Source organism: Sus scrofa, chromosome 13 (genome assembly GCF_054392235.1).
Source record: "Sus scrofa isolate SSC_HxYL_T2T_F1_AM1 chromosome 13, Sscrofa_HxYL_maternal_Yorkshire_Landrace_v2.0, whole genome shotgun sequence".
Taxonomy (NCBI): domain Eukaryota; kingdom Metazoa; phylum Chordata; class Mammalia; order Artiodactyla; family Suidae; genus Sus; species Sus scrofa.
In genome coordinates this window covers 139,689,780-139,712,065 of record NC_139395.1, presented here as the reverse complement: position 1 = coordinate 139,712,065, position 22,286 = coordinate 139,689,780, and the positions used below count along the sequence as shown (strand labels likewise).

Here is a 22,286-nt window from a genome sequence, read left to right as displayed (position 1 = left end):
ACAACGGGAACGCCTGCTTCTAGTGAGTTTTTTATTTCAGTTATTGTATTTTGCATCTCTTCTTGTTTAAGGTTTATATCTTGTATCTCTTTGGTCAGTGTTTCCTGTAAGTTATCCATCTTTGCCTCCAGTTTATTTCCAATGCCTTGCATCATCCTCAGCATCAACAGTCTAAAGTCTTTCCTGGAGGCTGAGTATCTCCTCATCACTTAGCTGTTTTTCTGGGGTTTTTTCTTTCTCCCTCATCTGAGTTATAGTCCTCTGTCTTTTCATTTTTATAGGTTTTTGGTGTGGTGACCTTCTTACAGATAATAGAGATGTAGCCTCTCTTACTTCTGGTGTCTGCCCCCCTTGTGGCTGAAGTCAGTATGGGGGCTTGCTGTAGGCTTCCTGATGGGAGGGGCTGATGCCTGCCCCCTGGTAGGAGGAGCCGATTCTAATCCCTCTGGTCTGTGGGGCTTAGTCTCTGGATGGGATTAGAGGCAGCTGTGTGCCTGAGGGGTCTTAGGTAGCCTGTTTACTGAGGAGCGGGGCTGTGAGCCCACCTGGGGTGTTGTTTGCCCTGGGGTTTCTCAGCAGCTGCTGATGGTGGGGCCAGATTTTCCCAAAATGGCCACCTCCAGAGAAAGGCACTGCTGCTGAATATTCCCAAGAGCTTTGCTTTCAATGTCCTTCCCTTACAACAAGCCATGTTCACCCCTGTTTTCCCTGGATGTCCTCCAAGAACTGCATTCAGGTTTGACCCAGATTCCCTTGGAGACTTTTTTTTTGTCGTTTGTCTTTTGTTGTTGTTGTTGTTATTGCTATTTCTTGAGCCGCTCCCGTGGCATATGGAGGTTCCCAGGCTAGGGGTCCAATCGGAGCTGTAGCCACCAGCCTACACCAGAGCCACAGCAATGCGGGATCCGAGCCACGTCTGCAACCTACACCACAGCTCACGGCAACGCCGGATCGTTAACCCACTGAGCAAGGGCAGGGACCAAACCCGCAACCTCATGGTTCCTAGTCGGATTTGTTAACCACTGCACCACGACGGGAACTCCCCCTTGGAGACTTTACTTTGCCCTGGGACTCAGTGCACGTGAAAGTCTGTGTGCGCCTTTTAAGAATAGGGTCTCCATTTCCCCCAGTGCTGTGGAGCTCATGTACACAAGCCCCACTGGCCTTCACTGCCAGATGCTCTAGGGCTCTTTCTTTCTGTGCCAGATCCCCACACGTGAGAGTTTGATGTGTGGCTCAGAACTCTCACTCCTGTAGGTGAGTCTCTGTGAACCAGTTAGTTTCCAGTCTGTGGAGCTTCTCACCCAGGAGGTATGGGGTTGTTTATATTGCGAAATCGCCCCTCCTGCCTCTTGGTGTGGCCTCCTCTTTTTCTTCTGGAGTAGGGTATCTTTTTTAAGGTTTCCTGTCCATTTGGGTGAAGAGTGCTCATTCTTTAGTTGTGAATTTTGTTGTTTTTAGGAGAGAAGTTGAGCTCCAGTCCTTCTATTCCACCATCTTAATCCCGTTTCCTCAATAGAGCTTTGATGCAGACTAAATACTGTTGCTACTGTAATACCCATTCCCTGCACCACACCCTGTTTCCTAAGGACATAGCCTAGGCATAGTGCTAGCCAAGGGACCTTGCCTTATTCCTAAGCAGAGTATCGGTGCTAGTTTCCAGGCTCTGTTTCTTCCTGGGAACCTGAACTGTAAGAGGTAGGCCCTGGGAGGCTAGACCTAGGCCCCTGCATTCTCCCTCCCTCTGTCCATAGCTGACCCCAAGCCACCTTTTTGCTGGTTCCTCACCCCTGTTCCTCACCCTGAACACCCCATCCCTGCAGAGTCATAAGTGCTTCCCAAGCAGAATGCCCCTCCCCTCCAAGAGCCTTCTCCTTTCTCGGGAAGCTTTTAGGGACCTTGTTCCCTCCAGAGCTCTGAGATTTAAACCCTTCAAGGGATCAGAAGCCCCAAGTCTCTGTCTTCTGTTCTATCAAAATTGGTCTTTGTGGGAGATTTCCACTCTTGACATGCCCTGGAGTCATTCAGGCTCTCTTGCTGGAAAAAGAAGATACAGAGGAATGAGAACTTATGGACCCTAAGCCCTAGGCTGCAATTCTCAGCCTGTTTCTGATTCTCTGAACAAGTCATTCTGCCTCTCTGTACCCTTCTTTTTATTCTGTAAAGGGAAGATGGCAATGGTACTCAACTCCACCAGACATTTGTCAAGCAAACGAGCTCTATTTCAGACACCAAAGAAGAATTGCAATGCCAAGTCTTGGAATTATCCTAAGGCATTCCCAGCACCATGCCCTCCCATCTGACAGTACTTCCTGGGTGCCCCCTTGTGCCAAGCTGTGTTGACTGCTCTGGGAACCACAAAGAAGAGGGAAACATGATTCACACCTTCCAGGAGCTCCTACAGGAAAAATTGACAGGTACACAAGTGTCTACCACAAACAGAATGAACCCCAAGTGCTATGTGTTGGAGTAGTGCAGAGGTGAAAGAAAGGCCCTTTTGGTATGGAGGAGGATGAGACATCAGGAGGGCATCCTGGAGGAGATGGTGTTGAGCTGAGCCTTGAGAAGTATGGGCATTTCCACAGGTAGACAGGGAGAGGCCTTCCAGGTAGAAAGACAACAAGAGTACATGTCTACTCAGGATTTTCTCAGATTACACTAGATTTTCCCACAAAAATGATGTGTTCAGCAGATCTGTGCTCTGATTCTGGGATCAGAACTAACATCTAGAAACTTTCTCCTTAAAGTCAGGCAACTCTGGGACTTAAAGCAGCCTGAGTATTTATATACAAATACTAACTTCTAGCTGAACCTAGTTTATCCTATTTATTCTCCCAGTTGCAACTTCATCCTTATTATGAGGGATGTCTAGATGTTCCATGGAACTTTGGCCTATGCTTGATCCATAAGCATTTACTAGACATACCAACCCCTGCACTCCTGCTAAGGTTCAAGAACCCATATTTCTCTGAGTCAAAGAAGCAGAGGGTTGGAGTGTCTGTTAGGATCATATTGTCTAACTCTATGACCTCATTCTTAAACATTTATTGAGATGGGAACTTCACTACCTCCAAATATAGCCAATTTCAACTTCAAACCATGCTATCTCTTAAAAATGTCTCTCTTCTATGCAACCAAAATCACCTCCCAGAATATAGTTAGTATATCTAAAACTTTGATTCCATACCATGAGTGTTGTTATTAACAATAATGATCATGCCTGATTTCATTAGAAACAGAAGCTGATGTTCTACAACATGTGTAGCTGCAACTACACATTTGTTCCAATAAACATCTGTATTGAGTCAAAGCATCCTATTTGGCTTGTACGTTTTTCATACAGTGATGGTTCTGGTGAGTTGTGTTTTCATTTAGCAACATTTTTCTGTATCCAATTAGGATCCCTGTGCCATGAAGAGAGAGACAGATCATGATGGGAAGATCAAATTATCAATACAAAAGCACTTCTTAGTCTTCTCAGGTCAGTTCTGATTGAATAACTTGTCCTGTTGTTCCTATAAGTTATCAAAATATCCCAGGATGTTAATCTTTCAATATCAACATTGTATTTCTTGATTGCCACCCACACCTAGAATAGAAAGAAAAATTTTTTCCACATCATTCATTCACTTGTTTGGTTCAGAAAATATGGCACCAGGTCTATGAGTGGCTTATTCTGAATTGGAGTATGTACTTTCCTTCTGCCATGAGTCAATCTTATTCCAGGTAGCAGTAATCAAAGAATCAATGCCACTAAGTCCTTCAAGTAAAGGTAGGCAAAAATCATGAAAGGGAAAATCTATATCCTTCACACAGCCAATCTGGGTCTAGAAATCCAAAGACTTATGTTCTAATGCAAGCATAGGTTGAATTCTTTATCCATTTAATTTCTCCATCTATAAAGTGGCAGAAAAATCTTTGCCCTATCTCTACCTTAGAGTTGTTGAATCAGATGAATTAACATATTGGGAAGAACTTTGGAAGCTAGATTAACTCAATATAAAAAGTTCTACAGAGAGTTCCCACTGTGTGCAACAGGATTAGCAGTGGTGTCTCTAGAGCACTGCGATGCAGGTTCAGTGCCCAGCACAGTGGATTAAGGATATGGTATTGCTGCACCTGAAGCATAGGTCACAACTGCAACTCAGGAATTCCACATGCAGTGGGGCAGCCAAAAAAAGTTAAAAAAAAAGTTCTATGGGAAATAATCACTGGTACTTTTGGGTATTTACCATATGATTGACACAACAAAGGTCTTAGTGAATTCTCTATTTTACTCCTCATAATAACCAATGACAAAAGTACTGTTATTCTGTAGTTCCCATCATGGCTCAGTGGAGACAAATCTGACTAGCATCCATGAGGATGCAGGCTTTGATCCCTGGCCTTGCTCAGTGGGTTAAGAATCTGGCATTGCTGTGAGCTGTGGTGTAAGGTCACAGATGTGGCTCGGATCTGGTGTTGCTGTGGCTGTGGCATAAGCCATCATCTACAGCTTTGATTCAACCCTTAGCCTGGGAACCTCCATATGCTGCAGGTGCAGAACTAAAAATACAAAAAAAAAATATACTCTTATCCTCCCCATTTTATTGTGAGCAAATAAAAGCACAGTGAAATTAAAAATGTAGCCCCACCTAGACATAGCAATGCCCCAGTAGCAATGAGCATGTGTACTATCCAGATTTGGGGTTCTAATATTATTCTCCAATGAAAGAAATAAAGGCTCCTTGAAGACATGGATGATTCTAGCACCAGGGCAGGAAATAGACAAGATGAGACTGAAGTATCTTGTACCAGAAATTAAGGAAGTCACATGATGATGGAAGTATGTCAACGGGCACAGGAACCAATTGGAAGAGCTCTAGTGGCAAAAGGTGGTACAATCTGAGCAGCAAAACAGATAAAATAGTATTGGATTATAACCCAAAGTATAAAATAAATATCCATAAATACATACTTATATGAATAAATAAATAGGGGGGAACAGCAAATTTATGCAAATACTTTTTCATAAAGGAAATGGGGCATAACTCCCATCCCTTAAGTGTGGGCTGCATATAATGACCTCTTTCCACAGAGTATAATATGGAAATGGGATGAGGGGAGAGCAACTTTATAGTGGAAAAACCAGACAAAACACTGCCTTAGGTGATCACAGTTAATATCAACAGTGAAAAGTCACATTGACAGATTTTGATCTTGATATACTGTGAGGAAAGGGTCACTGTACCTCTGTGTTCTTCTTCCCCATCTCATAACTCTCCTCTAATCATGAGAAATGTATCAGAAAAATCCCAGTTGAGGGGTATTCTACAAAGTATTTGACCCATATTCCTCAAAACTTTTAAGTTCATCAAAAACAGGGAAAGTATGAGGAAATATCTCAGTCAAGAGGAGCCTGTAATAGGTTTAACTGTATCCACCCAAAATTTATGTGGAAGTGCTAACCCTCAGTACCTCCAACTGGGGCCTTATTTGGAAATAGGGTCCTTGCAAATGTAATCAGGTAAAACAAGGTCATACTGGAGTGGGGTGGGCCCTAATCCAATATGACTGGTGTCCTTAGGAGAAGATGGGATCTCATACAGCAACAAAATTACGACCAACTGATGAAAAACCTTCAATAAAATAGATTGGAAACTATCAAAATAGATATCCTACTCCAGAAGACAAAGAGAAGGCCACGTCAAGTTGATAGAAGGGGTGATTACGATTACATTATATAAACAACCTCCTACCAATCAGGAGGGCAGCCCACAGACTGGAAAGTAACCATGTCACAGGGGCTCACCCATGGGAGTGAGAGTTCTGAGTTCCATGTCAGGTTCCCATGCCTGGAATCTGGCATTAAGAGGAGGAGCCCCCAGAGCATTTGGTGTTGAGGGACAGCCGGGCTTGTGAGCAGGAGTTCCATGGAACTGGGGGAAATGGAAACTCCAATCTTAAGAGGCACACAGGGGTTTTTGTGTGCACTGGGTTCCAGGGCCAAGCAGAGACTCCCTAGGAATCAGGGTCGGACCTGCCTGCAGTTCCTGGAGGATCTCCTGGGAAAATTAAATGTGACTGTGGCTCATTGTGGGGGAAGGACACTGGAGGCAAAGGTCTTGGGAATAATCATCAGCATGTGCCCCTTTAGAGGTGGCCATTTTGGGAAAATCTGGCCCCACCCATCCGGGCTGAGAAGCCCCAGGCCAAACAACAAACCAGGTGGGAACACAGCCCCATCCATCAGCAAACAGACTGCCTAAAGTAAAGATACCAGGTACATAGCCACCTCTAATCCCACCCAGAGACAAAGCTCCACCCACCAGAGGAATAAAAGTCAGCTCCACCTACCAGTGGGCAGACACCAGTCCCTCCTATCAGGAAGCCTGCAGCAAGCCCCCATACCAACCTCAGCCACAAGGGGGGCAGATGTCAGAATCAAGAGAGGCTACAACCCTATTGTCTACAAAAAGGAGACTACACCAAAAATCCACAGACAATGAAAAGGCAGAGAATTATGATTCAGATACGAGCACAGGAAAAAAATCCAGAAAAACAGCTAAGTGATCTGGAGATTACTAACTTCCATGAAAAAGACTTTAGATTAATGAGAGTAAAGATAATTCAAGATCTTGGAAATATACTGGAGGCAAAGATTGGTAAATTACAAGAAACATTGAGCAAAGAAATAGAAAATTTAAAGATTAAGCAAGGAAAGATGCAAAAGTAAGTAAGTAAAATAAAAATTCACTAGAAGGAACCAATAGCAGAATAAAGGAGGCAGAAGAACAAATAAGGGAAGTGGAAGACAGACTAGTGGAAATTGCTGATGCAGAACAGAAAAGAGAAAAAGGATTGAAAAGAAATGAAGATAGTCTAAGAACTCTGGGACAATGTTAAATGCACCAAAATCTATATTATAGGGGTGCCAGAGGAGAAGAGAGAAAGGGCCAGAAAAAATATTTGAAGAGATAATAGCTGAAAACTTCCCTAGCATGGGAAAGGAATCACTCATTCAAAATCCAAGAAGCATGAATACCAGATAAAATAAACCAAGGAGGAAGAAGTTCCCATTGTGGCTCAGAGGTAATGGGCCCAACTAGTATCCTAAGAGGATGTGGGTTCAATCTATGACCTCACTCAGTGGGTTAAGGATCTGACATTGCCATGAGGTGTGGTGTAGGTTGCAGTCAAGGCTCGGATCTGGCATTGCTGTGGCTGTGGCATAGGCAGGCAGCTGCAGCTCCAATATGACCCCTAGCCCAAGAACTTCCATATGCTGTGGGTGCAACCCTAAAAAGCAAAAAAGCCAAAAAAAAAATAAATAAATAAAGGCAGCTCGGGAAAAGAAACAAATAACATATGAGGGAATCCTGATAAAGTTATTGGCAGATTTTTCAACAGAAACTGCAAGCCAGAAGGGAATGGCACAATATACTTAAAGTGATGAAAGGAAAAAACCTCCAACCAAAATTACTCTACCCACCAAGGCTCTCATTGAGATTTGAAAGAGAAATCAAAACCTTTACAGACAAGCAAAAGCTAAGGGAATTCAACACCAATAAACTAGCCTTAAAGCAAATACTAAGAGAACTTCCCTAGGTGGAAAACTAGAAACAAAAATATTACAAATGACAAGGCTTATCAGTAAAGGCATACATATAGTAAAAGTAGGAAATCATCCACACACTAATATGCTACCAAAACTAGAAATCATGAGAAGAGGGTACAAATGCAGGATACTAGAGATGCACTTGCAATTAAGAGACCAAAAAATTAAAACAATCTTGTATATATGTGTATATAGACTCCTATATCAAAACTTTGCAGTAACTGCAAACCAAAAATCTGTAATTGATATACACACAAATAAGAAAAAGCAATCCACACACATTAAAGATAGTCATCAAACCTCAAGAGAAGAGAACCAGAGAAGAAGGTAGTAAAAAAGACCAAGAAAAACAATTCTAAAACAATTAACAAAATGGCAGTAAGAACATACATATCAATAATTACCTTAAATGTAAATGGACTAAATGCCCCAACGAAAAGACACAGACTGGCTGAATGGACGCAAAAACAAGACCTATATATACACTGTCTTCAAGAGACCCACTTCAGTTCTAGGGACACATACAATCAGAAAGTGAGAGGGTGGAAGGAAATATTCCATGCAAACAGAAATCAAAAGGAAGTTGTAGTAGCAATACTCATATCAGACAAAACAGATCTTAAAGAATGTTATAAGAGACAAAGGAGGACATCACATAATGATCAAAGGATCAATAGAAGAAAGAGATATAACAATTGTAAATATATGCACACCCAACATAGGATCACCTCAATATATGAGGTAACCACTAAAAACCTTAAAAGGAGAAATTGACAATATCACAATAATAGCAGGGGACTTTAACACCCCACTTACAGCAATGGAAGACCACCCAGAGAGAAAACCAATAAGGAAACACAGGCCCTGAATGAAGCATTAGACCAGATGGACTCAATAGATATTTATAGAACATTCCATCCAAAAGCAAAAGAATACACATTCTTCTCAAGTGCACATGGAACATTCTCTAGGATAGATCACATTCTGGGCCACAAATCAAGCCTTGGTAAATTTAAGAAAATCAAAACTATATCAAGCATCTTTTCTGACTGCAATGCTATAAGACTAGAAATCAGCAACAAGAAAAAAACCTCTAAAAAACACAAAAATATGGAGACTAAATGATATGATACTAAAAAACCAATGGATCACTGGAGAAATCAAAGAGGAAATTTAAAAATTCCTAAGACAAATGATGACAGAGTTCCAAAATATATGGGATGCAGCAAAAGCAGTTCTAAGAGGAAAGTTTTTAACAATATAAGCCCACATCAGGAAACAAGAAAACTCTCAAATAAACAACCTAACTTTACACCTAAAGCAACTAGAGAAAGAAGAACAGACATAACCCAAAGTTAGCAAAAAGAAAGAAATCATAAAGATCAGAGCAAAAATAAGTGAAATAGAAATGAAGAAAACCAAAGAAAAGATCAATGAAACTAAAAGCTGGTTCTTTGTAAAGATAAACAAAGTTGATAAACCCTTAGCCAGACTCATTAAAAAAAAAAAAAGAGGACTTAAATCAATAAAATTGGAAATGAAAAAGAAGTTACAACAGACGTCACAGAAACACAAAGGTTCATAAGAGACTACTACAAGTAACTCTATACCAATAAAATGGACAACCTAGAAGAAATGGACAAATTCTTAGAAAAGTACAATCTTCCAAGACTAAGCCAAGACAAAATAGAAAAGATGATGGACCAATCACAAGAACTGAAATTTAAACTGTGATTTAAAAACTTCCAAAAAACTAAAGTCCAGGACCAGACGGCTTCACAGGTGAATTCTATCAAACATTTAGAGAAGAATTAACACCTATCCTTCTGAAACTATTCCAAAAAATTGCAGAGGAAGGAACACTCTCAACCTCATTCTATGAGGCTGCCATCACCCTGATACTGCAACCAGACAAAGATACCACAAAAAAAGAAAACTATAGGCCAATGTAACTGATGAACATAGACACAAAAATCCTAACAAACTAGCAAACCAAATCCAGCAATTCATTAAAAGGATTGTACAGCATGATGAAGTGGGATTTATCCCAGGGATGCAAGAATTTTTCAATATCTGCAAATCAATCACTGTGATACACATTAACAAACTGAAAAATAAAATCCATATAATCCTCTCAGTAGATGCAGAAAAAGCTTTTGACAAAATCCAACACCCATATCTGATTAAAAAAACAAAACAAAACAAAACAAAAAAAAACCTCCAGAAAGTGAGCATAGAAGGAAACTACCCCAACATAATAATGGCCATATGTGACAGACCCACAGCTAACATCATTCTCAATGGTGAAAAGCTGAAAGATTTCCTAATAAGATCAGAAACAAGACATGGATATCTGCTTTTGCCACTACTATTCAACATAGTTTTGGACGTCTTAGCCAGGGCAATCAGAGAAGAAAAAGAAATAAAAGGAATCCAAATTGGAAAGGAAGAAATAAAACTATCACTCTTTGCAGATGACATGATATTATACCTAGAAAATTCTAAAGACTCTACCAGAAAACTGTTAGTGCTCATCAATGGACTTGGTCAAGTTGCAGGATTCAAAATTAATACACAGAAATTAACTGCATTTCTATATATTAACAACGAATGATCAGAGAGATAAATTAGGGAAACAATCCCATTTACCATCGCATCAAAAAGAATGAAATACCTAGGAATAAACCTACCTAAAGAGACAAGAGACCTGTACTCTGGAAACAATAAGACACTGACGAAAAAAATCAAAGATGACACAAACATGGAAATACATACCATGCTCTTGGATTGGAAGAATCAATTTTGTCAAAATGACTATACTACCAAAGGCTATCTATAGATTCAGTGCAATCCCTATCAAATTACCAATGGCATTTTTCACAGAACTAGAACAAAATATTTTAAAGTTTGTTTGGAAGCACAAAAGACCCAGAATAGCCAAAGCCATCCTGAGAAAGAAAAATGGAGCTGGAGAAATCAGGTTTCCTGATTTCAGGCTATGGTACTGGCACAAAACAGAAATCAGAACGAACGAAAGAGTATGGTACTGACACAAAAACAGAAATATAGATCAGTGGGACAGGATAGAAAGCCCAGAATTAACCCACGTACCTATCGTCAACTAATCTATGACAAAGGCGGCAAGAACATACAATGGAGAAAAGACAGTCCCTTCAATAAGTGGTGCTGGGAAAACTGGTCAGCTACATGTACAGTAATGAAATTAGAACCCTCCCTAACACTATACACAAAAACAAACTCAAAATGAATATAAATATAAATATAAGACTGGATACTATAAAACTCTTAGAGGAAAACAGGCCGAACACTCTCTGACATAAACCACAGCAATATCTTCTCAGATCCACCTCCTAGAGTAATGATAATAAAAAATAAATAAACAAATGGGACCTAATTAAACCTAAAAGTTTTTGCTCAGCAAAGGAAACCCTAAACGAAATGAAAAGACAACCCACAGAATGGAAGAAAATATTTGCAAATGAAGCAACTGACAAGGAACTGAGGTCTGTGTCTAGGGCTGGAGCAGCAGGGCAGTTGCCTCACTTTTCTGTGATTCAGCAGCAACAGTGTAACTAAGGCATTTCTGCATCAGCAGACACTGGAGAGAACAATGCTCTTTTACTTTGCAGTGGTTACTGAAGAAGGAGAAAGCATTGCAGACAAGGCAGTGGCATATGCAGAAGCAGGGGTATGAAAGGTTAGTGAGTAAATGGGGAAAACTGAGCAGGGATGTGATGTCCCTGGAGAGCCAGACAGACTTGGAGAAAAAAGAACACCAGCAGAAAGTGTTGACCTGGGACGCTCAGCGTGGTTTTGGGACTGGGGAGACATTTGACGGTCTTAGACCAAGGAGAGATGTGATCAGCTTTACCTTTCAAATCAGACCGAGTGCAGAGAGTAAACAGCGAGAAGAGCCTAAAGCCAGGGAGACTCAATATCGCTTACAAACAACTGGCGAGGGACCCCCTGGTCCTGAACGAGGGAGGCCTGAGGAGAGGGAGGGCAGGACTCCAACAACCTAGGGCTGGGCCTAGAGAAGCCACTTTAAAGAGATTCAAACCTCTGTTCATACTTTAGGGTGAATTAGTAGAGAGTGGAGGGGAAACAGGGCAGGGGCCAAAACTCAAAAGCAGTGATGGTTTTCAGATCCCTGAACTTTCTGTGACCCGCCAGCATCAGTGTTGTCTCCAAAAAGGAAGCCACGGCATTTTCTGAACTTGAGGGAAGGAGACAAACAGCCTTTGTGACCACCTCCTGTGTCTGGTATGTACTGGCCTTTTTTCAAAAAGATAGGGAAAATGTCTTTTGTATGCAAAAACACAGGCTCCAATCCCAGCAATGAGCTTCTGATCACAGGAAAAAGAGCTAGGGCCCTGTCAATATTTAGGCAGTTTATAAAGGCTTCAAGGGAGCCCCTCTGGGGAATGGGGTATTAGGACAAGGTAGTGTTATGACAAAGGGAAGATGCCAGGACAGTGACCAGGGTGAGCATGTGGAATGATGAATAGATTCATGTGGCGTATCTCCCCTCCAACATCCTCCAGTCCTAATGGAGGCCTCTGCAAAGTAACAGGACAACAGGCCATCACAAACCAGAGCAAGCTCTGGAAATCCCAAGGGTGCAGTGTAGATGCTGTCCCAATCCAAGGTCTCAGAAGATGCTTATTTATTTTATTTTATGTTATTATTATTTTTTTTAATGGCCACATCCAAGGAGTACGGAAGTTCTCAGGCCAGGGATTGAATCTGAGCCGCAGCTGCCACCTACACAGCAGCTGCAGCACAGCCTATGCTGAAGCTACAGCAATGCTAGATCCTTTAATCCACTGTTCTGGGCAAGGGATTGAACCTACATTTCCGCAGGGACCTGAGGTGCTACAGTTGGTTTCTTAACTCACTGCACTACAGCAGGAACTCCTGACCTATTTTAAAAGAGTGGATTCTCACCTCCCCTTGAGCTATTTACCCTGTGACATTATTCCATCTTGCCCATCTCCTAGGCTTATCCTGCTTATTTAACCCATGCCCACTAAATAGTCACATGTGACCCAGGCCTGCCAACAGGATCCCAGACAACAAAATCCTTCCTTTTTTTTTTTTTTTTTTTTGTCTTTTTTTTTTGCTATTTCTTTGGGCCGCTCTCACGGCATATGGAGTTCCCAGGCTAGGGGTCTAATCGGAGCTGTAGCCACCAGCCTACGCCAGAGCCATAGCAACACGGGATCTGAGCCGCGTCTGCGACCTACACCACAGCTCACGGCAACACCAGATCGTTAACCCACTGAGCAAGGGCAGGGACCGAACCCACAACCTCATGGTTCCTAGTCGGATTCGTTAACCACTGCGCCATGACGGGAACTCCAAAATCCTTCCTTTGAACAACTCTGACAACAGCTTCCTTTGGTCTTAGTTTTCATGTCCAGTGCCCAGAATATATGTTGGTAGTCTAAGCCTCCCAGTCTTTTTACTTCAGTGCATTTTAACATAATGAGATACTTTAAACGTACTGAAAAAAAAAAAAAAAAGAGACAGATCCCCCTCTAGGCTCAGATCTGATGAAACAACACATCCCATGAAGGGGACGGGATGGGGGCAGGATTCCAATCCAAGGAGTAAGCTGGTGCTATGGGAGAGGAGGTACTTTGGACCAGTAGAAAGAGCTCTGGACCCTGCCCCTGAAGACCTGCCCCAGCTCTGCTGTCTAAGGGCTCTGAAAGCTTGAGTGGATCATGTTCTCTGTGCCCCAGTTTTCACGGTCCCCTATGGGTTTCTCCTTCTTTCCAACCTCTATACCCAGGGAGCCCCAGGGCTCAATCCTTTGGTTTACCATCTATACTCTCTACCCTCAGTTCCTGAGTAACATTTTGTAATCTCAGGACATTTGATATCATTGAAATGCTAATGACTTCACTTACATCTCCTACCTGACCCTCTCCTCTGACCCACAGGTACGAGCATTCAACCACCTTGGCATTTCTCAGTTCAAAATCTAACAGGAAGCCTTAAAAGCATTTCAGGCTTTATATATACATAACCAAGCTCTTGATAAGGTCCCCAAATCTGTTCCTCACATAGCCTTCCCCATCTCAGAACATAATATCTCCACTCTTCCAAACAACCAGACCAAAAATCTTAGGGCGTCTTTGCCTCCTCTTTCTCTCTAGACCCCACATCTGAGTTATCACAAACCCACTCAGCTCTACTTTAAAATATAGCCAGATTCTATCCCAGTTGCTACTATCCTGGTTTAGGTCCACACATCGTCTTTGCTAGATTGTTGCAGGAGCTTCCCAGATAGTCTTTCCTCTTCCATTCTTGTCCCTCTATGGTCATTCTCAATATAACAACAGTAAATTGGAACACATCACTCCACTTTTCAAACCCTTAAATGTCTTATTTAAACTAAAAACCAATGTCCTAGGAGCTACCCTTGTGGTGCATTAGAAATGAATTCGATCAGTGTCCATGAGGATGTGGGTTCAATCCCTGGCCTTACTCAGTGGGTTGGGGATCCAGTGTTGCCAAGAGCTGTGGTGTAGTTTGCAGATGTGGCTTGGATCCCTCATTGCTGTGGCTGTGGTGTAAGCTGGCAGCTACAGTTCTGATTTGACCCCTAGCCTGGGAACCTCCATATGCCACAAGTGCTGCCCTAAAAAGCAAGCAAACAAACAAACAAAAGCCAAAAACCAATGTCCTGATAATGACCAATGGATTCTAGGCTCTGACCCTAATTGCCAGTTAGTAATGACCACTAAGCCTGAACTGCATGGCAGCCACATTGCCTCTTCATGGTTGAATACTCCAGGTTGCTTCTACCCCAGGGCCTTTGCACATGCCCTTCCCCTTAATCAGTTCCTTCATCTTTTTTCAAATGTCACTTTTCTCAGTGAGACCTACTCTAGCTACCTAATCTAAAGTTGTAACTCCATTCCTTGCCCTTCCTATCCCCCTTGCCTACTTTACCCTTCTCCTTAGTACTTACTTGTATAGTATACCACATAGCTTCTTGTATACTTTACTGTTCCTCTACTCTCCATAAGGTCAGTAATTTAGTCACTTTGCTTGCCAGTGTATCCCCAGTGCCTAGAACAAAGCTTGACACACAGTATGTACTCAGTAAACATTTTGTCAAGTGAATGAATCTTGAAAATAGGAAATATTTTATTATGTCCTTAAAATAGTACTATAAGCCTCTTAAGATGGGAGTGAAGAATTATTTGGCTTTCCTTTTCCTTTCTTTTCTTTTCTTTTTTCTTTTTAGGGCCCCACCTGTGGCATATGGAAGTTTCCAGACTAAGGGGTCAAATTGGAACTGCAGCTGCTGGCTTACTTCACAGCCACAGCAGCATGGGATCCGAGCCACATCTGCAACCTACACCACAACACATAACAATGCCGGATCCTTAACCCACTGAGCAAGGCCAGGGATCCAGCCTGCATCCTCATGGATAATAGTCAACTTCATAACCCACTGAGCCACAATGGGAACTCCATTATTTGGGTTATTTTAAAAGTAAGACGATGAGACACAGACTGAAATTCCTTATGTAAGGCGACACCTCTCAAGGTAACTGCTTTTCAAAATGTAACTACCTTTAGAGAAAGAGTAAGATATATATATATATATATATATATATATCACAATTTGCTTTCAGAAAAGAAAGAAAAGGAAGACATTATTGACATTCAGAGAAGAGGGTCAAACTCTGGGCTGACTGAGGCAGACTGAAATCTTGATATAACAACTAGACCTGTTCAAGGGGTCAGGTTCAGCACACCATCCCAAATGACAAGGACAAATGAGGCTAAGCAGCAGTGTTTGAGCAACGTCAGAGCTAACAGGGATGCTGTAGATCACCTTACCTCTTTGCTTTACAAATGAGGAAACCGAGACCCAGGGGAGGGAAAAGACTAGGTCACTGAAGGTCAGCAGCCTAGACATCTGGATAACGACTAAACCAGGGCTGAAACCCAGGTTTCCACCTCTCAGGCCTATGAGCTTTCTATACTACAACCACCTCCCCACCCACCCTCATGAGGCCCCATCACAAAATAGTCATACTACAAGTGGATTTCATTTCCCCAGTGCATGTGGCTGTACCCACGCAATGCTGAAAATGATTCCAAAGGAAATTTCTTAGCTGGGAGTCCTACAGAGAACCAGAATGGGGCTTGGAAAAGAAATAAATTCCTTCTGGGGTAGTTCAGCCAATGGGAATGGAGCCCAGAAATCACGGATGTTTTCTGTTTGGCAAGATTTTTTTTTTTAAATAGCTATCTTTGAAGAATGAAGAGTGGCAACCATGCTGCTAGAAAAAATGAAGTCATTGCTTTGTAAGAAATATGAGGGGAAGAAAAGAAATGATGCTACACATATTAAACCAGTTCTAACCCTTGGGTTGGGAAATTAACCCTACTTTCCATTTTTTCCTAAAGTATTTACCAACAGAACTGAAATTACAAAGAGAAAGAGCCCTTCAGGGCTTAAAGGGGAGGTTGCCAATTGAATGGGAAAGGAGAAGAAAGAAGCAGCTATGTCTTCGGTCTCATCAGAAAAAGGAGAGTGAAAACAGGCTCAGGAATGTCACAGGTAATGTATTATTTATTCCTTACAATAACCCTCCATGGCAGATAGTATTAGTCCCATTTCGACAAGGAGGAAAATTGAGGCTCAGGGAGCTTCACTAATTTGCCTAGTAACAGAACCAGGGCTCAAGTGTTTTTTAACCCCAGATTTCATGAACTTATCTTATTCCATGCTGCATAGTGCTGGTCAGCTTTCAACTTTCAGGCTTTCTCTAGGCTTCTTCTCCATAAAATAAGGGCCCCGCTGTCAAGACATCTCTAATCTGTCTTATAGCACTGATGGCCTGTGGACTTAACTATGTTGAAAATTATCCTTGGTTGGTGATCTGGGTTCTCAGGACTCCTGAGTCCCCAGAAGAGTTCTTCCATTAGGCTGGATCCCTGTCCTGCTGAGTTTGAGGGAAGTGATCAAGGCATCACTTCTTGCTGACCCTACACTAAGGACTGCAGCCTCTGGAATCCCAGTTCAGTGCCTATAGGTCTCCTCCTGGCTTGAACACCAAGACCAATGCACAGAAGCTCCAGTGGGACAGGCTTGGGATCCTGGCATGTTCTATAGGCGTTTATTTATAATACCTAGGGTACATCCAACAAGTTCATCATGTGGCATGTGGCCATGTGAGCAAAGAAAAACTTTCCCAGAGAGTCTTTGCCAAGACCAGGGCTAAGCTGTGAGCAAGCCTAGAACCTCCCCATCTGTAGCAAGTAAAACGGACATTAAGGGAGATAGGAAGCATTCGTAGATTATAGCCATCTTCTTAGAGAGCAGGAAGAGGCTTAATGCTTTAGGAAAGAGTTCTGGACAAAATTAGGTGAGTGTTGGGCTCCTTGCTCTGCCACTACCTGGCAGTGGGATCCAGGGAAGTCACTACTGTGATCACATCCTAGCAGGGAGTATAGCCATAGAGAAGTAATTACAACCAATTTGGATAAGCATCTGGCAAAGGGAGGCAGGGCTCAAAAATGGAGACTCTCAGAGCAGGATAAAGCCATTGTAACAGGTGGACAGGCAGAAGCGGGAGGTTTGAGGGAAGGTCAAGTTCCCAGGGCTAGGAGTGGAGAGTGACTAGGAAAGCTGCACTCTCATCTGGAGGATCCAAGGCAGGTCATCTAGGAAGTCTCAGGGCCAATTTTTATAAACCTCTGTTCAGAAGAAAGCCTAGTCCTCAATCAGGAGGCATTATACCAGGCAGCTCAGGTGCATGGCCTGGGGGTCTTATTCTAATTCAGATGCTCAGGCTCCATGCCCAGAAAGTCTGATTCTATTGGTCTGAGGTAGTGGCTGGGCACTGGCATTTCTTTCAAAGATCCTCAGGATTTCTGAAGTACGGCCAAGGCTGAGAACTTTGGAGGTAAGCAGAGGTCTCTGAGAGACAGGATCTGCCCCCTTAGTGCCCACTGTTCCCAGCACCGACTTCAGGACTTGCCTGACAGAGGGCACTTGGGATATGCCTCCTGGACAAAGGAATGAACACTGCATATGTGAAGCAAAGGAAGTCACCAGCCGGTTATTAGAATCAGAGCAAGGGCAAGAGTCAGGCTGATTGTATGTTGAGTCTCTTGGATGACTAACCAAGGGCTACCTGCCTCCCTCCTGACTACGTACACAACTGGTCCACACCGTGAAGCTGGAGCTAGATAAAGCTTTACATGGGGACCTCAAAAAGGGAAAAGAGGGGATGGGGGTGTCCAACAGCCCATGACAGTTCAGGGACACTGGAGAAACCCAAGCACACATTAATGACTACTAAGCCTGAGTGAATAAATACCATCTTTATTAAAGTACCCTGTCTTTATATAAGTGGCCCTCCTCCCTCTGCCACTACAGACCGTAGTGACTTTGCATTAGAAAGGGGGGTGGTGGAGGAAGGAGGAGGAGTCAAGTTATTAACAAAGGTGAGATGAATGAGGACCCCTCAAAATGCAGGGTGGCATCCCACTTCCTGCTTTCTGCCTTCCGCCAGACCCTATCTGCACCCCTCTTATCAGAAAGCCTTCTCCCTCTCCAAACCATATTACATCCCATTTGAAAGCAATTAGGATTCCACCACATATCTATGCACTTCTCTATGGATGAAACTTGTGACATCTTTAATGCTCCCTTTCTTACTCATGACTCCCATCCCTGTGTTTCTAGGTGGACAGCTGATCTTTGGTGAGAGGGCTCATGTCTGGGCAATATGGGAAAGCCTCTCAACTAGGGTTTCAGCAAATAGTTCAGGAAGCCAGGCCCCTGTTTCTGTATTCTGACCATCAGAACCACTAAGAATCAGTCAGACTAGGTCCCTGAACTCTGAAGACTCATTATAATGGAGAGTCATTAGATTTGTTTCCTAGAGATTTTGTACTTTGCTTCTAACACTCTACCTTCTAAACCACTCCTAAATTCTCTGACGGTTCCTATGCAGTGGGTGGAAAGCCTAGCTCTATGGGACTCTACCCCACTACCATCTCTGAGCCGATCAGGCCCCAGAATCCAGCCTGAGTGGAAGGAAGCTGGAAACCTGTAGTATAGAAAACAGAAGCAAGGGACCCTGGGTACCCAGGAACAAAGGGACAGCCTAGTGCCCCTCCCCCCTCGCTCTCTTCAAGAGGAACCAGAGCTATGGATGAGACTCATACACTAGGCAGAGGCTAATTTAAGGCTGCAGCTCCAGACATGGGCAATGATGAAGCATAGGGACTGAGGTTAACAAGAAAGCAAGGATGAGTTCATAATGGTGGGAAGGACTTTTGAGATCATCTGGTCCTGTAATTTTCAAACTTTTTTAAAGTAGTTGAATCTTTTTTCATACAAAACTCATAATAAATTTCCATCTAACATGAAACTGTTCTAAAGCAAGAGGAGGAGGTGGGAGCTGGGGATGGGCACTTTGACCAGGATGAGAAATCCAATCAGTCTACCTTCCAGATCCTGAAGTCCCTGAGGTACCCATGCAAAAGACTGGGGCCCTCAGTCTCACTTTGAAAAGCCAATGATCTAGCCAAACCTTTACTTTTATACATGGAAAAGTTGGGCGATTTGTCCAGGGCCCCCACTGAGTCAGTGGTGGCATCAGTGCCAGAACTTAACTCCACCCCCAATCCAGGCCTCTCTTCACCCCTCCGACCAGCTGGCAGGCCCCACAGGCCTTGGACCTCTAGTGTTCCCCTGTGCCCATCAAGAGACTCTTAGACGGAGCTGCGGAAAGAGAACTGCAGGTAAATGATCAGCAGCAGAACCGTGGCCCAAAACAAGCACCAGGGGATGGAGCAGAAATTGCAGCCAGAACCCCCCTCAGCCTGCTGCTTGGTGGGGCTAGGCGCCCGGGAGAAGGTGTAGGTGGTTGCCTCCTCCTCCAGCAGCTTCTCACTGGGCTTCCAGTGCACGATACCCTCCTGGCAGGCCTCACAGAACTCGCCGCGGTGCCGCCGGTTGTCTTGGCGGCTGGCCACGTGGATGCGGTACTGGCCGCCGCGCTCCCCGTAGCACTGCTCGCGCAGGCTGGTGATGAGATTGTCCACCAGGCTCTCGATGTTCTCCTCCAGCATGCTCGACTCGTCCAGCCGCGACGTGCCACACTCGTAGCACAGCTGCTTGAAGACGCGCATGCGCACCGAGCCTGCACGCTGGGCGCGGTCCAGGTGCATGTGGAAGAGGATGACCACGTGGGGCGACTGCCAGGTGTGCCAGCACCAAGAGCAATGGAACCTGAGAGGAACAGAGGCAGGAGGAGAGGATGGAAGGGAGGAGGTGGCAACAGACCCAAGAAGGAGGTAAGGCAGAGCCTGGAGGTGGAGGCAGTGTGTTTATGGTCCCCTGGGGTCATAAGCTTTCCGCAGGTGGCTGCCCAGCCCGCCCCCTTGTGTGCTCTGCTGGGACCAGAGCAGGGGCCCCAGGATGCAGCTGGCATCCAGCAGAGCTTTGCCATCACTGGGCCCTCCTCTGTGATCTGCAGAAGCCTCAATGCCCTCTGTCTCAATGTCCTCAGGCCTTGCTTTGGGGCCTCTGGCTCTGAGCAGCTTTCTTTATCTGTAAACTGTGTACAGTGCACTAAATGAGTCCTTCCTGTTCAAACATCCCTTGAGGCTGGTAGCAGGGATGGTCTGCACCACATAGAAAATGCACAGTCCGTCCACCCACTCTTACCTGTCAACACTGTAAACAGGCTAGACCCGGGTCAGGGGAAAATGACACCATCATGACTTCCCAGCCTCTAAGCCAGTGCCAGAATTCATGCATCTACAGGACTGAAAGTGGAGGCAATCTATACCCAGAATGAAATGAGTGGGACCAGCTAGGGATCTCAGGTCATCACCCACTCCGCCTCACAAGATTTCCAGGTCTTTGAGGAGTTGCTGGACCCTGTCACCAAGTGTCCAGCCCTTAACATCCCTCCCACCAGGTGTTTCATGTTTTCATTCTCATCTCTTAGCTTTTTCTCACATTCTTTGGGGACTGTGTCCCCTCTCCCAAACTAGACTACAGAACTTGGAATGGAAAATGTCAGAACTGGAGGGACCTTAGAAATCAATTAACCCTTTGTTTTACTCTGAGGCACAGAAAGAAAGCTGTCTACATAGCTAGTTAGAGGCAGAGCCAGTACCTAACATGTAACAGGTGTCCAATAGACATTATAATTGAATCAAATTGAAGGAGCTAAACCAGGAAAGGAAGGAAGGCCTTGCCTCTGACCTCCAGGCTGCATGACTCAGTCTCTGCATCTTATGTCCCAGAGGTAAGTCTCTATATAATCCACCTGTGGTCAAGAGTGCTAGAAATTCATCTCAGTCATTATTGTGCATAGAATCACCTGTGGATCTTGTTTAAATTCTGCTTTGTAGGTCTAGAATGGGACCCAAGAGTCTGCATCTTTAACAACTTCCAGCCGATGCTGATGCTGCTGGTCCCTGAACCATGAGGCTAGGATCTAGGCTAATCTTCCTTCCACAAATAAGGAGAGTGAGGTCCAAGATGGAAATTGAATTGCTCAAAGGCCACAGAGTAAAGAGCAGAGATAGTTGCCAGCACACTTCAGGTGTTCAATATTTTATATTAAGTCAAGTGAAAGCTGATTGTTCCAGGATCAGAACACAACCTCTTGACCCCCAGTGGACCTCAAGGCCCCCCCTTCTCTTGGTTTTCAAACATTTTTAAGAGGTTATCAAAACATAAAAAGATATGTAAAATGTCAGAGTTTAGAACTAATAAATAAATTCCACCTCTTTTCCAGAAGGGGAAGCTATGACTCAGAGAGAGAAACTTCCCAGGTGTTCAGTGGAAGAGCTGGAATCAAAATCAGGTTTCTCACCTCACAGCTCACTAGTCTCTCTGCCTTCCAGTCTACGGTGACCCAACAGTGAGGCTGACCCTTAGCACCTGGGTTCTCCTAGTTTCTCTCTCTCCTAGGAAGGTGCCCCAGGGGCTGTCTGTGGGGCCCCTACTTTCTGGGGTACTCACCTGCCAGAGGCATGCAATTCTAGGTACTGCTTCCAGCCAGGGGCCAGCACATTGTGCTTGAGATTGGGATCTATGATGAGGTCCCAGCTGTCAGCCGGCTTTGCCTCCTCCATCTTCTCATAGAAGACTTTCTTCCATTCCTCTGTGGTCACACTTTTACACATGGTCTCGTCAGTGGTGAGGGAGGGCAAACTCCACTTGAGTGAGAACACGGGAAGTGAGGGCAAGTGCAGGGCAGGGCAGCGCAGTCTCCACGGTCTAAAAATCCTCATTGACAGGACTGGGAGAAAGCAGGACCCAGCTCCCTCCTTTGTCCGCAGTGGAACCTGTTTCCACAGCAACCAGGCAGGGAGCCAAGAGACAGAGGCTGGGAAAGAGGGAGTCTCTGAAGGGGTATTTCAGGGCCCCAAGCTGAGGCTGCAGAGGCAGCGTTTGTGGTTCTGTGTGACCCAAGACAGGGTGGGGGACCTGAAAGGAGGCTGAACCTCAGACCATCTCACTCTGGCCTGCCAAGGGCATGCAGAGGCAAGGACCTGGGGGCTGGCTCAGCTTTACCCTGCTGCCCCTGGAGGAATCATCAGCATCTGGCTGCTATGGTAACCATGAAACCTTAGGGAACCAAAGAGAAATAAGGCATGGGAA

The 22,286-nt window shown here is 44.1% G+C and overlaps 2 protein-coding genes across 7 annotated transcripts in view; one reads left to right on the top strand and one right to left on the bottom strand.

Moving 5' to 3' along the window:
- The window catches only part of LOC146397660 (mannan-binding lectin serine protease 1-like), a 64,882-nt gene that overhangs the window by 19,347 nt on the left and 23,249 nt on the right, over positions 1-22,286 (top strand). For 2 of the 6 annotated variants that reach the window (XR_014824504.1, XR_014824505.1), the window contains 4 exons: positions 2,167-2,417; positions 3,400-3,481; positions 16,055-16,208; positions 19,733-19,960. The gene's annotated coding sequence lies outside the window, so the exon portion shown is untranslated. Of the gene's footprint in view, positions 1-2,166; positions 3,314-3,399; positions 3,482-11,764; positions 11,882-16,054; positions 16,209-19,732; positions 19,961-22,286 lie in introns of those variants that run through there. The other 4 variants (XR_014824506.1, XR_014824507.1, XR_014824508.1 and 1 more) reach the window with 4 other exon arrangements.
- On the bottom strand, positions 17,959-21,943 carry RTP1 (receptor transporter protein 1). The gene is made up of 2 exons (XM_001927024.5): positions 21,645-21,943; positions 17,959-19,895 (listed from the first exon to the last, which is right to left on the bottom strand). The coding sequence occupies exons 1-2, from the start codon at positions 21,914-21,916 to the stop codon at positions 19,376-19,378; spliced, it is 792 nt and encodes a 263-aa protein (XP_001927059.3). The 5' UTR covers positions 21,917-21,943; the 3' UTR covers positions 17,959-19,375.